General features: G+C 38.9%; 1 protein-coding gene across 1 annotated transcript in view; it reads left to right on the top strand.

The window, feature by feature from the left end:
• jakmip2 (janus kinase and microtubule interacting protein 2) overlaps positions 1-14,706 on the top strand; it is a 40,421-nt gene that overhangs the window by 18,918 nt on the left and 6,797 nt on the right. Inside the window, exons 7-23 of the mRNA XM_047379409.1 lie at positions 7-153; positions 242-382; positions 3,936-3,992; positions 4,182-4,304; positions 4,421-4,549; positions 6,121-6,204; positions 7,179-7,241; positions 7,379-7,477; positions 8,434-8,535; positions 8,655-8,708; positions 8,790-8,855; positions 8,956-9,024; positions 9,484-9,561; positions 10,025-10,075; positions 10,257-10,409; positions 10,523-10,588; positions 13,914-13,990. Of these exons, the coding sequence (XP_047235365.1) occupies positions 7-153; positions 242-382; positions 3,936-3,992; positions 4,182-4,304; positions 4,421-4,549; positions 6,121-6,204; positions 7,179-7,241; positions 7,379-7,477; positions 8,434-8,535; positions 8,655-8,708; positions 8,790-8,855; positions 8,956-9,024; positions 9,484-9,561; positions 10,025-10,075; positions 10,257-10,409; positions 10,523-10,588; positions 13,914-13,964 (1,533 nt within the window). The 3' untranslated portion in view covers positions 13,965-13,990. The remainder of the gene's footprint in view (positions 1-6; positions 154-241; positions 383-3,935; positions 3,993-4,181; positions 4,305-4,420; positions 4,550-6,120; positions 6,205-7,178; positions 7,242-7,378; positions 7,478-8,433; positions 8,536-8,654; positions 8,709-8,789; positions 8,856-8,955; positions 9,025-9,483; positions 9,562-10,024; positions 10,076-10,256; positions 10,410-10,522; positions 10,589-13,913; positions 13,991-14,706) is intronic.

Raw genomic sequence — 14,706 nt, forward strand, 5'->3', positions numbered from 1 at the left:
TAAAAGCTAAAACGAGTTAGAGAGTCTGAAAAGCAGTGTAAACCCCTGCTGGACAAGAACAAGCTCCTGAATAAGAGGAACGATGACTTGACTCACACCATCCAGAAGCTAGAGGAGAAACTGAAGAGCCTGACAAAGGAGAACCTTGAAATGGTTAGCAGGGTCACATCACCATCACAGTGTTTATATTGCCTGATCAGTTGTCACATATGTTATCTTTGTTATTGCTGTATGTGTGCAGAAGGAGAGAATAGGTTCCCATCCTCCTCTGAAGAAGCTGAAGTCGCTTAATGACCTGGACCAAGCACATGATGACCAGGAAATAGCCTTTCTCAAACTTCAAGTTCTGGAACAACAAAGCATGATCGATGAACTGACAAGAGTATGTTTGTTGTAAAGGCACACTTTCACATGACATATAAAAAAAATCTGTCAGAAAGGCAGATACAAACACATATATTATTAAATAAGCTGTGCAACAGGTTTTGTTGTAGGGTATGGATGTTATGTGTCAGAAAGGTCACTGCCTTTTCTTATCTTTTATCTAATGTATTTTTTTCTTTTTATGCCTCAGGGCCTCAGTCTCTTCTGAGGCAGGCCCTTTTTCCTATTTTCTGCAGCACTGGTGGCCTTTATTTTTGATATTTTTCTAAAGTAAGCAGACAGGAAATGGGGTGGAGAGAGGGGAAAGACATACAGCACAAGTCAAACCCGGAGAATTAAATGTGATTGCTAATTACTCTCATCAGCAAAAAGTCAAGAGAAGATCTGCTCGTTACGATTATGTAATGCAGGCCTTGAGTTATTTATTTTAAGGACAAACTGAATAGTAAGTTCTTACAATTCTGCTCACAAATATTTTATTAAACTTTCTTTCTGGATATCTGAATCTCAGGATGTAGTATTATCTGGGGCTATCACAGTCATTACAGGGCTGAAAATGTCTATATATATATATATATATATATATATATATATATATATATATATATATATATATATATATATATATATATTAGTTGAAGAGAAGAACATTTTCACCTTTTTGCTTGAGAAATGTTCTTATAGCAGTGTATTTCCAAACAAGCAAGACTATTTTAACCCTTTAAGGATTAAACATATATATTCAAGCCTCAAAACATGGTCATACAGTCTTAAGCAAGGATTTTCCAGACCAAAGCATACAGGAGACAAAACTACTACTACACAGGTGTTTGGTATTTTGCATTTGGAATGGACTCATAAACTACAGAAACGTGCCTTAAATACACTGCTCAAAAAATAAAAGGAACACTCAAATAACACATCCTAAATCTGAATGAATGAAATATTCTCATTGGATACTTTGTTCTGTACAAAGTTGAATGTGCTGACAACAAAATCACACAAAAATCGTCAATGAGCGCGGCGCTGATGGTGTAGGGGTTAGCGCGCGACCACCCATAGAGGCTATAGTCCTCGAAGCGGCCGTCCTGGATTCAAGTCCCGGACCCCGCGACCTTTGCCAAATGCCTCCCCCTCTCTTTGCCCCTCCTTCCTGTCTGCCTACTGTCAAAAATAAAGGCCTCTAGTGCCAAAAAAATTCTTTAAAAAAATCATCAATGGAAATCAAATTTATTAACCAATGGAGACCTTGATTTGGAGTCACACACAAAATTAAAGTCGAAAAACACACTAGAGGCTGATCCAACTTTGATGTAACGTCCTTAAAACAAGTCAAAATGAGGCTCAGTATTGTGTGTGACCTCCACGTGCCTGTATGACCTCCCAACAACGCCTGGGCATGCTCCTGATGAGACGGCGGATGGTCTCCTGAGGGATCTCCTCCCAGACCTGGACTAAAGCATCCGCCAACTCCTGGACAGTCTGTGGTGCAACGTGACGTTGGTGGATGGAGCGAGACATGATGTCCCAGATGTGCTCAATCAGATTCAGGTCTGGGGAACGGGCGGGCCAGTCCATAGCTTCAATGTCTTCATCTTGCAGGAACTGCTGACACACTCCAACCACATGAGGTCTAGCATTGTCCTGCATTAGGAGGAACCCACGGCCAACCGCACCAGCATATGGTCTCACAAGGGGTCTGAGGATCTCATCTCGGTACCTAATGGCAGTCAGGCTACCTCTGGCGAGCACATGGAGGGCCATGCTGCCCTCCAAAGAAATGCCACCCCACACCATTACTGACCCACTGCCAAACCAGTCATGCTGAAGGATGTTGCAGGCAGCAGATCGCTCTCCAAGGTGTGTCCAGACTCTGTCACGTCTGTCATATGTGCTCAGTGTGAACCTGCTTTCATCTGTGAAGAGCACAGAGCGCCAGTGGCGAATTTGCCAATCCTGGTGTTCTCTGGAAAATGTCAAACGTCCTGCACGGTGTTGGGGTGTGAGTACAACCCCCATTTGTGGACGTCGGGCCCTCATACCATCCTCATGGAGTCGGTTTCTTACCGTTTGTGCAGACACATGTACATTTGTGGCCTGCTGGAGGTCAATTTGCGGGGCTCTGGCAGTGCTCCTCCTCTTCCTCCTTGCACAAAGGCTGAGATAGCCGTCCTGCTGCTGGGTTGTTGCCCTCCTACGTCCTCCTCCACGTCTCCTGGTGTACTGGCCTGTCTCCTGGTAGCGCCTCCAGGCTCTGGACACTACGCTGACAGACACAGCAAACCTTGCTACAGCTCACATTGATGTGCCATCCTGAGTGAGCTGCACTACCTGAGCCACTTGTGTGGTTGTAGAGTCCGTCTCATGCCTACCACGAGTGTGAAAGCACCACCAACATTCAAAAGTGACCAAACCATCAGCCAGAAAGCATAAGTACTGAGAAGTGGTCTGTGGTCCCCACCTGCAGAACCACTCCTTTATTGAGTGTCTTGCTAATCGCCAAAGATTTCCCCCTGTTGTCTATTCCATTTGCACAACATGTGAAATTGATTGTCAATCAGTGTTGCTTCCTAAGTGGACGGTTTGATTTCACAGACGTTTGATTTACTTGGAGTTATATTGTGTTGTTTAAGTGTTCCCTTTATTTTTTTTAGCAGTGTATATTACATTACCTCTCACATAGAAATAAAAACAATAATTTATTTTCCAATTAAGCTTCTCAATCTCCATAAGTAGCCTGTTTTGTAAATATGATAAACAGCTAGTTTTACTGATTATATACAATCCCTTGGCCTAACTGCAACAAAAATATTTTATATAACTAACAGGTTATAGTATTAAGAAACGTCAATGATACTATGAAGTAGTGCCTTTTTCTTCCCCTAACCAAAGTATATGGTGACAACAAAACATAGTTGTGTAATAAGTTATAGATGTACAATACAGGATTTCAGCAAAAAGTCTTGGAAAAATAAAACGGCAAATTCTAATTTGTTTTTATTTGAGTCAATGACATCACAAAAGGCACAAGATTCGTCTGATCAGCTGGAGGTCACCTTTGTGCAGATTTCCACATAGATTCTGAAGCAGTCGAGATATATTCTGGTTGCCAGATTTTTCTAAAATCTGTGGAATGTTCCTTCATACACCTCAAATGCTTTCCTGCAGAATACGAATGAACATCTTTAGAGCAAAAATGAATCAAAACCTGTGGATAAAGATAAAAAATGCTTTTGGGTGGGTACATTTTGACTAAGTAACAAAAACAAAAACTGAACACATTTTTATATACATTTATTTATATATATATACATATATATATATATATATATATATATATATATATATATAGGGTTAGGGTTAGGTTAGGGTTGGGGGGGGTTAGGGTGAGTGTTAGGGTACTACTAATATATATATATATATATATATATATATATATAAGTAGTTTATAACTGTGCACGTTTATTTATATTGATGAGATTTCTAATGTTTAGCAGTTCGAACATGGTGTGATTTTGTTTGTTCTTTTATCTGTGTCCTTTTTCTTTCAGGATCGTGAAAAACTTTTAAGAAAGAAGAGACATAAAAGAAGTTCAAGGCCTGTTAAGGTAGCAAAATATTAGTTTTTTATCAAAAAGAATAATACTCATAAAGAAGCTAAAGATCATCGGTGTTTTTAACAGTGCATTGGTCTTTATTTGGTAAATGTTCCGAACAACAAATGGTTAATCCTATTAAATATTAAAAACAAAGCATAAATTATTGAGAAAACATACATTTTCTTTGTTTCTCTGCAGAGGCACATTGTAGTAGACACCTTCTTTGGCTACGATGAAGAGTCAATGGATTCTGAGTCATCCTCAGTGGCGTCATTTCGCATGGACAGAACCCCAGCTACTCCCGATGAAGATCTGGGCAATGTAAGACCTTGTGTTCACTAATTAATGTAATTAATTTAAACATCAGCATCCAAACTTGTGACATAAATCTGGTGAAATCATAGTCTTGTACTTTTTCCGTCCGTGTATCAAACCAGGGTCTTGCAAATGAGGAATCTGAGTTACGTTTTCGTCAGCTGACCAGGGAATATCAGGCACTGCAACGAGCCTACGCCCTGCTGCAAGAACACAACGGAGGCATTCTGGATGCTGAGATGGAAGCCAAGGTACCATATTGTGCAACTGATGTTCATGTTGTGTCCACTTTTCTTATATTATTGTGAGATTATTATAGACCCAATTTTTTATGTAATTTGTCTTATTTTGTCTGTGTACACTGTACAGTCATTGTGAGAAACATCTTCTTTCAGTTCTAGGGTCTTAAAGGGAAGATATAATTTTCACAACTTATAGGTTACAATTGTTTTATTCATTTTCATTTCCGTGCCTTAAATTCAAGATTCCAGTTGTTTCATAATCCTGAGTTAAGAAGAGTTTCCAATAGAGCGACCTTTTGGTGGGTGAGGAGAAATGTAGCCTAAGGAGGGTTTTTATCAGAAAGGCTATTTTATCACAAAAGGGTGTTTCAAAATGACCTTTCTGGCTTGAAGAATGGTGGAAAGGGCGATTGTGGTTTATTTATGTTTCATACTTTTTACATTTTTAGATTTGATGGCTTTTAAATTATATTTGGCCTTTGTTTTTACTGTTATATTAGTTCCCCCTGAAGGTGAAACACATTTCAGTACAACAGGCTGACAAAAAACACTTCCAGTGCAGGACTGTACTTTGTATTAGGTTTGTAGTAACTGGTTTAAGTGCTCACTTGTGGTGAGTTGACTGGGATATTAAAAATGAATGTCATTTAGTAACATAGTGCATTCATAGTGTACTTATTCACAACAGATGTGATCTCAAGCATTGTAAATGTTAAATCGAGATCTGCTAAATGAATATCCACATTTTTATTGCATCCTAATTTTGTCAGAGAAACAAACAAACACAGAAAATTACAGATCATAAGCAGCTGCAATAAAAATAAGTTAATGATTGCTGTCGGGCGAATAAATATAGGTTATAGGAGCAGAATCGGCTGCTCCACAGAAGGCTAGCAGCAGTCCCAAAAACAAGCTTTCAGCCTTTTTGAAGACAAACTGAAGTTTGTTTTCTTAAAGACCTGAAGACTGTGCTTCTTTTCCAGCTTTTGGAAACTTTAATGCAAGAACAAGACTAAGACTGTAGTGTAAATGTGAATGTATGGAAATAAAAGGGTCTGTAGGGGTTTTAACAAGGAGCCAGTGGAGCAGAGGTAAATTTTGAGAATAATTTTTGAGATAATCTCGTCTGCATATTTTTATCCCAACACTTGCTGTCTAATTTTCTGATGAGATGGAAGCTTTTAAAAAATAATTACGATTGATTATTACTAAGTAACTGAGCTGTTCTGTCTTTATAGCCTTTTTATTCTTCCGTCACTGTGGGTGGGAGGTTAAAATATAGAATATATTTTCTGATCTTGTGAAGGATGTATAATATATGAAAACAAATCTTCTAAGAAAATAAACATTGTTGCAGTATATTCTGCATCTGCTGTACAGATTTATGTTTTCTTTTCCTGACTTCTGCACATAACCTAATTTCAAAATGTTTATAGATATCAAAACACAAAAGAAATGTGTTGAACAGAGGCAGGGTTTTCAGATTCTAATAGATCTGAACTTGAGGAAAGATGACACATAAATCACTTTTCTTGGAAAAAGTTATCACATAAAAGAGTTTGGCTTTGCTGATGTTTCAGGCTCATGAGCAACTGCAAGCAGATGTGCTCCGTTATAAAGCCAAAGTAGAAGACCTGGAGAAGGAACTAACCTTGAGGGGACAGGTGAGAACAATATGATTAATGCTACCTGCGCAAATGCATTTTCCTTACAGCAGAGTTAATTTTTCTTATTACTCACGAGTTCACGAAAGAGTGCATCATACCTAACTTTGTTAGCTTCGTGTCTGGAGGCAGATCATAGTCAGTTGGACCATTTAGTAATTTCTCCTGGCAGGCATCTGTGTTTTTTATGTGTACATAAAGGTGAACAACCTTCATCGCAAAGACACATCTGTAATTTTGGAGTTAGAGACTTTCATCTTACAGAACTGTACTTGGATATCATTAAATCAATATACCAAAACAAAGTAGTGCATCATTTCTAAGTATAAATAAAGCGATATGTGGTTCTCCAATAAAAAAAAAAAATTTTTTTTTAATCTGTAAAGTGCGGCATGTATATTTATTACGCCCTTTTCACTGCAATTAAGAAAAATCTTTTTTTGAGAACCAAACCTCTAAATTGAGTGCAGAGACAGTTGCAAAGACTTACAAAAACTCTAATTATTGTCAGCTGAAGGCATTGAAACCTGCTCAGTCAGTGCTTCTTGAAGAAAAACCATGATGCTTCTAAAAAACTTATTGTCCCTTGCTAGCAGGGTTTACATTTCCATATCAGGATATTCAGCTATGAAAGAGCTGCCATGGGGGGGGGAGGGGTAATCAGCAAAACAAAAATATATTCCAGTAACTTGCAGTAAACAGGGTGTGATTTGGTGTGATTTCTCAACCTCGCATCTAAGCAGAAACATTGAAATCACTGGAAGGATTTTGTTAGGTTTAAACCTAGGTACTTTAGGTTTACTATGAACGTTTTGGACTCAAAAGACAGCATTACTGTGTAAATCATTTCCTATTCATCTTTACCATTTGTCCTTTTATTCTGTCTAAAGTATCTCTTGAGAAAAAAAAAAAAAAAAAGACATTGCAGGGCAGTTTTTACCTCCTTTAAACAGATTTTTACCCATGCATTTCAGGACTCCAAATGGGTAGAGGAGAAGCAGCTCTTCTTACGAAGAAATCAGGAGTTGCTGGAAAAGGTAGGACTAAACCTTTTCTTTTTTTTTTTTTTTAAAGTAATCCTTTAGAGGTTTTGGTGTTGACACTTACTTGCATAATTTTGAAGTTTTATTGTAAATATGAGTAGAAATGACTTAAATTGTCAACATTTTTCTAGGTGCAAAAATTGGAGTCGGAATGCAGTCGGCTTCAGCAGGAGCTTCAAGACTCCAGAGACCAAAATGAGCTGTTAGAGTTTAGGATACTGGAGCTGGAGGTGAGACAAATAGTATTCTAGACGAAGGTTTTTCCTACACCAGCATAATCAGAGTTTAGCCTGAAGGGGTGCTATTTTTGATTCTTTTTTGATTCAACTTGCTCTTACTTAGTGAATGACAAAATATATTTTGATTGGCTTCACCTGTTTCCCAGCAAGAATAGTAAAAGTTTAATAGTGACATAAGCTTCATTGCTTGTGCCTGGAAGAGATACTGTCAGTTTTATTAAGAGTTATTTTAATGAATTCTTATTCAAACTGATTGACAGCAGTATATATTATATTGTATTTTGCCTCTAAGAGGCAAAACAGGGATTCACAAGCTCTCGATTTGTTGGATATCAGGTAGCACCGATTTACATGTGCTCAAACAGTAATAACACATTTTACAAGAGTATTGTGATTCAATGCAAACAGCTGTTTTCCTCTGGGAAAGTGTTTTTATGGTTAAGCAAAGCATAGAATGCAACCTGAAAGTGCAGAAAAGCATAAGCAAGTGGGGTGCATGAGGAATATGATTACATTATTCATTCATTCATTCATGAATTAATTCCTATGAATGAATGATTACATTAATTTATTTAAAATAAGCAAACTTCTTCTGGCTAGGTTTTAACTGTGTTTTCCTAGAGGTACATGTTTATACATTCACATTTTGTTATGCAACAATCGCAAAGCAAATCTGGTGAAGACACCCTCAAATATTTGCAGCTGTAACTGCAGCAAAAGGTGTTTCTACAAAGTATTGACTCAGTTTGACTGAACACAAATACATGCCACACTATTCAGATTTGAATTGTAAAAAAAGTTTCAATACCATGTATCCCTTTCCTTTTTCATTACATTTATACTAGACTTTGTTTTGGTCTGTTGTGCAACATCCCATTGAAATATATTGAAGTTTCTGGTTGTACCTTGAGAATATGTGACAAGTACAATATGTGTTTCTCTTGTAGGAGCGTGAAAGGAGGTCTCCACCTTTTAACCATTTGAGGATGCATCCATTCTCTGAAGGAGTCAGTGCACTGCAGATCTACTGTATAAAGGAAGGGGTCAAGGTGCATATTAAGAAGAACCTGTTGTACCAGAAATTAGATTTGTTTATAATAGATTATAGATTTATTGTAAATTGGGCACATTTTTGCATTGTCTTGATGGATTTTACTTTTCCCTGCAGGATGTGTGCATACCAGATCTCATCAAACTACTAGATATCCTTGGAGACAATGGGGTAATTTATATCTAATTCAAATGTTCAACATGTGATGCTTAAGCAAATACATCATCACAATCTTTCCTTTTTTATGTGTAGAACCTGAGGAATGAGGAGCAAGTGGCAATAATTCAGGCTAGCACTGTTTTGTCCTTGGCAGAAAAGGTAAAATAAAGCAACTTTATACTGATTGAGAAGCAACTTGCAGTACATACAGTGGTTTGTTTTGGACTGACCTTACATTTTGCTGAATGTCGCCCTCTAGTGGATTCAGCAGATCGAAGGGACAGAGGCGGCGCTTCATCAGAAGATGATGGACCTGGAGATAGAGATGGTGGGTTATAGAAAGAGGAACACAAAATTACATTATACATGTTATTCATCTAAATTATTTTTACATTTTCAGGAACATAATCAGATCTAATCTTGTTACAAAGTTTGATAAAAATATATTGAACATGTTTGTTGTTAACCTACAATAATGAGATCCAGTAATATTTAATCCTTTGAGATAAGCACATTTTGTAGCAGTTTCAACAGTTTTATTATTCATTGATTTTTAGACTAACACAAAATTTATTTTACTGTATGATCACATTAGATATTTGCAACTCTTGCAAATTAGAAGAAACGTAACTGGACAAGTGGCATCATTAATAAAAAGTCTAAAACATGTTTTCTCCATTGTACACTAACTAATGTCATAACTGACCCTTTATAAAATAAAGACCTTGCATTGCAATTTCATTTCAACCCCTCTAATTTATGTGAACAACCTCCTCTGTGTGTACAGGACATGTTCTGTAAACAGAAAGGATATCTAGAAGAAGAGCTGGACTACAGAAAGCAGGCCCTGGATCAGGCCTACATGGTAAATGTAGTTCTGAATCACCATGTTGGGGTAAAATACAAACATACTGTATGTGAAGCAGAAAAATAAGGAAAAAATGTCTTTGTGACAAGCTGCTTGTAAGCAGCCCAGGGATCCAATTTAAAATGAATTCCTAGCTAAACTGTTTGTTCTTTGTTGACACAACTCTGGTTCATCTCTTGAGTATTGGAGCCTTTTTATGAACAGGTCATAGCTCAGAGCTAAGCGAAGCTTCTGAAAATGGTCAGGTAGTGGACTCAAAATGTGTGAACAAAGCCACGTTCAACTGAAAAATGGGGAACGACGACTGTAGAACTGTTGCTCAAGCTAACGTTTAAAGATTACAAGAAAGTCTGGCTCTGTACATAAACCTTTTGTTGTTTTTGGCACGTTTACATTTAAATTGTGTTCCCATGATTAGTAAACTTAGTATAACTGTTGACATGTTATCTTTTCTCAACAGCAAATCCAGGAGTTGGAAGCAACCCTATACAACGCCCTGCAGCAGGACAAGGTTATTAATAATACAGCAAATAAATATCATAGAGGCCAGATCCCTGCAAGGCTCAAAGATGTTCTCAGGGTCTTGTGATTCCTTGAAGTTCCTTTAATTGAAAACAACATTATTTAAGATAAACAAAAAAGTTCTTGAACCCAGCATAATCATTTTAATGCCTGTTGTCACTTTCCACCAGGTGATAAAATACGGCGAGCCTCTGAATGAGCTTCAGAAGGATGAGTTGAGGATGGCAGTGGAGAAGCTGAGGAGGCAGATGTTGAGGAAGAGTCGAGAGTATGACTGCCAAATCCTTCAGGAAAGAATGGAGTTGCTGCACCAGGCCCATCAGGTCCTCCAAGATTTATTCCAGCTGTTGGGTGATATTATAGAAAAACTTTAACTGGTGAGGGTTTCTAGGTTGTTGGTTTTATTTTTGTTTTTGCTTTCTCTAAATAACCACAGAGAATTCGTGATCTTGAGGACAAGACAGAAATCCAGAGACGGCAGATTAAAGATCTGGAGGAAAAGGTAACTTCTGCTTGATGCCCTGATTTTAAAAAAAACAGCAAATATGTAATGCTGTTTCTTATAAATCACAAAGTGCCATTGAAAGTTACCAAGCTGAGACATTTAAGCTGTTTTTCAGGCAGCCCCCCTCAAAGCTGTAATGCTCAACAGATATTGACTTCTAGTGGTCAAGATGGAGATAGCACCCATCTGAAATGACTTCCTGTCACTTTGAATTGTTGTCAGCTCTTGTCACAGTATGTGAGACAGGCTAAAATTAATCAGGAATTGGAATGTCTGACATCTGATTTCAGTCCCTTAGACCCCAGTTTGCTTTACAAGTTAATCTTAGTAAGTTAGAATAGAATTGTTTCTTTTATTTAATTCAGTAATTGCTGCTAGTCACATATCTCAAACATTTGTCTCTGATAATTGTATTTATTATTGCTTCCTGCAAATAAAACACCCAAATTCCATTCATTGGAAAATGTGAATATTACATAAAACTAGTTCAGATTTTGTTTTGTAAATTATAACAAAAATGTTGGCCTTCGGAAATGTATGTCCATTTAATGACTAAGTACTACATACTACTGCATCAGTGCAGTGTGGCTTGGAGGTGACTAGCCTGAGTTTGCATGTTCTCCCAAACATGTCTATGGGTTCTCAGTAGGTTCCCCGGCTTCCTCCCACAATCCATAAACATGACTCCTAGGTTAACTGTCCACACTAAATTGCCCTTCGGAGTGAGTGTGTGCGTGCATGATTATTTGTCCAGTGTGTCACGTGATATTATCACTGACTGATTAAATGTCACACTGGACCTTAACCAACTTGGATTCTGTGCCTCATTCTCCAGACTTAGACCTTGATTTCAAAATTAAATACAAAATTTACTTTCATCTGAAAACAGGACTTTGGATCACTAAGTAACAGTCTTTTTCTTCCAAGTCAAGATAACATGTTGCCTCTGGTTCAGGACTGACTTATTACAAGATACCCTACAGTGGTAGCCCATGTCACAAATACATGAATCTCCCCCAAATTCTTGAAGAAGCTTTTCTTCACCATCCTCTCAAGCTTATACCTGTTGGGTGTGGACATTTTGTCAACCACACTTTTTCCTTCCGCCAAACTTTCTATTTACATGATTGGATACAACCCTCTGAAGAGCGAGCTTCATTTGCAATGACCCTACACCTCCTTGTTGTGGGTCTTCATAGCTGTCTAGTGGACAGCTGCCAACTTAGCAGTTTTCCCCAAGGTTGCCTAGAAGATAAGCTAATATTTGTGTCTTATAAATATGCTTTTATTGGTCTTGTGGGCTGCACGGTGGCACAGTTGGTAGCACTGTTGCCTTGCAGCAAGAAGGTCCTGGGTTCGATTCCTGGCCGGGGATCTTTCTGCATGGAGTTTGCATGTTCTCCCCGTGCATGCGTGGGTTCTCACCGGGTACTCTGGCTTCCTTCCAAAGACATGCCTGTTAGGTTAATTGGTCACTCTAAATTGCTCTTAGGTGTATGAATGAATGTGTGCTTGGTTGTTTATGTGTTGCCCTGCGATGGACTGGCGACCTGTCCAGGGTGTACCCCGCCTCTCGCCCATAGACTGCTGGAGATAGGCACCAGCTCCCCCGTGACCCACTATGGAATTAGCGGTAGAAAATGACTGACTGACTGACTGGTCTTGTGAAATGTTGTCATCAAAATGACCTTGAAATATATCACCTTGTAAATGTATAAGCTTGACTTTTAGAATTGAATTACTAATTTTAATATATTACGATATATTCAGAGGCACCTGTATAGTATTTGCATTTCACAAAATAAGTATTTAACATGGTTTGCAAAGCTGATATAAGCCTCCATTAGTCGTGCTGTTTTTGTTTCTCTGGCTATTACCTTTGTATGTATAATGGATGGACAAAGGTGGAGAGGAATAATTAGGATATTGTAGCTATTGTGCCTGAGGTGTCTCATAATTTTCACAAGGGGGAGTTTTAAGGACACAAAGGCACCTGGCAAGGCCATAGGAGTAAATAGGCAATTGGAAAAACAAGTGGATTTATGTACAGGGAGGAAGGACCTGTTCCCAGTGCATGTTGGACTCCGGCAGGGCTGCCCTTTGTCACCAGTCCTGTTCATAACTTTTATGGACAGGATTTCTAGGCGCAGCCAAGGGCCGGAGGGGGTTTGGTTTGGGGACCAGTGGATTTCGTCTCTTCTTTTTGTAGATGACGTGGTCCTGCTGGCCCCCTCTAGCCAAGACCTACAGCATGCGCTGTTGCGGTTCGCAGCCGAGTGTGAAGCGGCTGGGATGAAGATCAGCTCCTCCAAGTCCGAGGCCATGGTTCTCGACCGGAAAATGGTGGCTTTGCCTCTTCAGGTTGTAGGGGAGTTCCTGCCTCAAATGGAGGAGTTCAAGTATCTCGGGATCTTGTTCACGAGTGAGGTAAGAATGGAGCGGGAGATCGACAGACGGATCAGTGCGGCTGCCACAGTAATGGATACGCTGTGCCGGTCCGTTGTGGTGAAGAGAGAGCTGAGTCGGAAAGCGAAGCTCTCGATTTACTGGTCGGTCTACGTTCCTACCCTCACCTATGGCCATGAACTTTGGGTCATGACCGAAAGAACGAGATCCCGGATACAAGTGGCTGAAATGAGCTTCCTCCGTAGGGTTGCCTGGCACTCCCTTAGAGATAGGGTGAGGAGCTCGGCCATCCGGGAGGGGCTCGGAGTAGAGCCGCTGCTCCTCCACATCGAGAGGAGCCAGTTGAGGTGGCTCGGGCATCTATACCGGATGCCTCCTGGACGCCTTCCTCGGGAGGTGTTCCAGGCACGTCTCACTGAGAGGAGGCCCCGGACACGGCCCCGGACACGCTAGAGGGACTATGTCTCTCAGCCGGCCTTGGAACGCCTTGGGCTCCGCCCTGGAGGAGTTAGAGGACGTGTCTGGGGAGAGGGACGTCTGGGCGTCTCTACTGAGTCTGCTGCCCCCGCGACCCGGTCCCGGATAAAGCGGAAGACGACGAGTACGAGTAAATCTATGTACTTGTTTAATTTTAAAGTTGTTAAAGCAACTTTTAAACTGGATCCTTAGTTTTGGTCTAATTGAAACCTATTGTTTAATTACATATTAAAATATGTTTGAATATTGACTGCTCATTTAAAATCACTTTTTACCTCTGAGTGTATGGCAAAAATGGATGTCAAATGATTAACAATATGCAGGGATATTATTTCAAGAAGTGACCTAGTTTTTATTTTGTCTCTGCTGGTACTAACATATGTCAAGTGTTCCTCTAATCCCCCACTTACTTTCTCTCTCTTGTTCTTTCCTTCTGCAGTTTCTCTTTCTTTTCTTGTTCTTTTCTCTTGCCTTTATCCTTTGGCCTTGAAGTATTTGGCGTATGCTGTAGCCAAGGTGAGTCCTGCTTTCTTTGTGTTTAAACTACCATGATCTCTTTTCCAAAGAAGACTGATTGAAACATTAATCTTGGCCACAGGTAATTTGACCATATTTAGTCTTTTGTGCTTTAATGAAAGCAAAATCATCTGTGGAATAATGCTTATATTTTGTTTGGATATCCTTTATCTCATATAGATGCTTCATGCCTTCTAACAGTACTCACTATACTTGACCCTGGTCACATTATCTCTTCTTCTCCTTAATCCTTAAGTATTTCCTCATTTTCCTTTTCATTGTCATCGTCTTTCACTTTGTCATCATTAACAATTATTTTTTCATGTTCTTTTTATATGTAACTTTTACTGGTGTATTAAAAACAGATATTTTAGGGAACAAATCATCAATATTATAATTTTTCTTTCTTTTCATTTGTCACCTCTGTTGTTTTGACCTATTTCATGTGTGGGTTTTGTTTTTTATCCAAAAACCAGGGTTCTCACACAGTAAAAGTGGCCATTGTTTCTCTTTATCATGAAAAAACAATGAATAACAACTATAATTATCACCAATATATTTAAAAATATGATTAAATGTTATTTGTATGTGCTGTTTAGTGAAATGTTTACTTCACTATTTGTAGCTGGCGTATTGAAGTAGCCTATTTAATAATGGGTAAGTATTGTTTTTAGAGAAGTATTTGGGTTTGTGGGGCTCTGGCTGTACGCAGTGAC

The sequence above is a fragment of the Girardinichthys multiradiatus genome, chromosome 11 (assembly GCF_021462225.1).
Source record: "Girardinichthys multiradiatus isolate DD_20200921_A chromosome 11, DD_fGirMul_XY1, whole genome shotgun sequence".
Taxonomy (NCBI): domain Eukaryota; kingdom Metazoa; phylum Chordata; class Actinopteri; order Cyprinodontiformes; family Goodeidae; genus Girardinichthys; species Girardinichthys multiradiatus.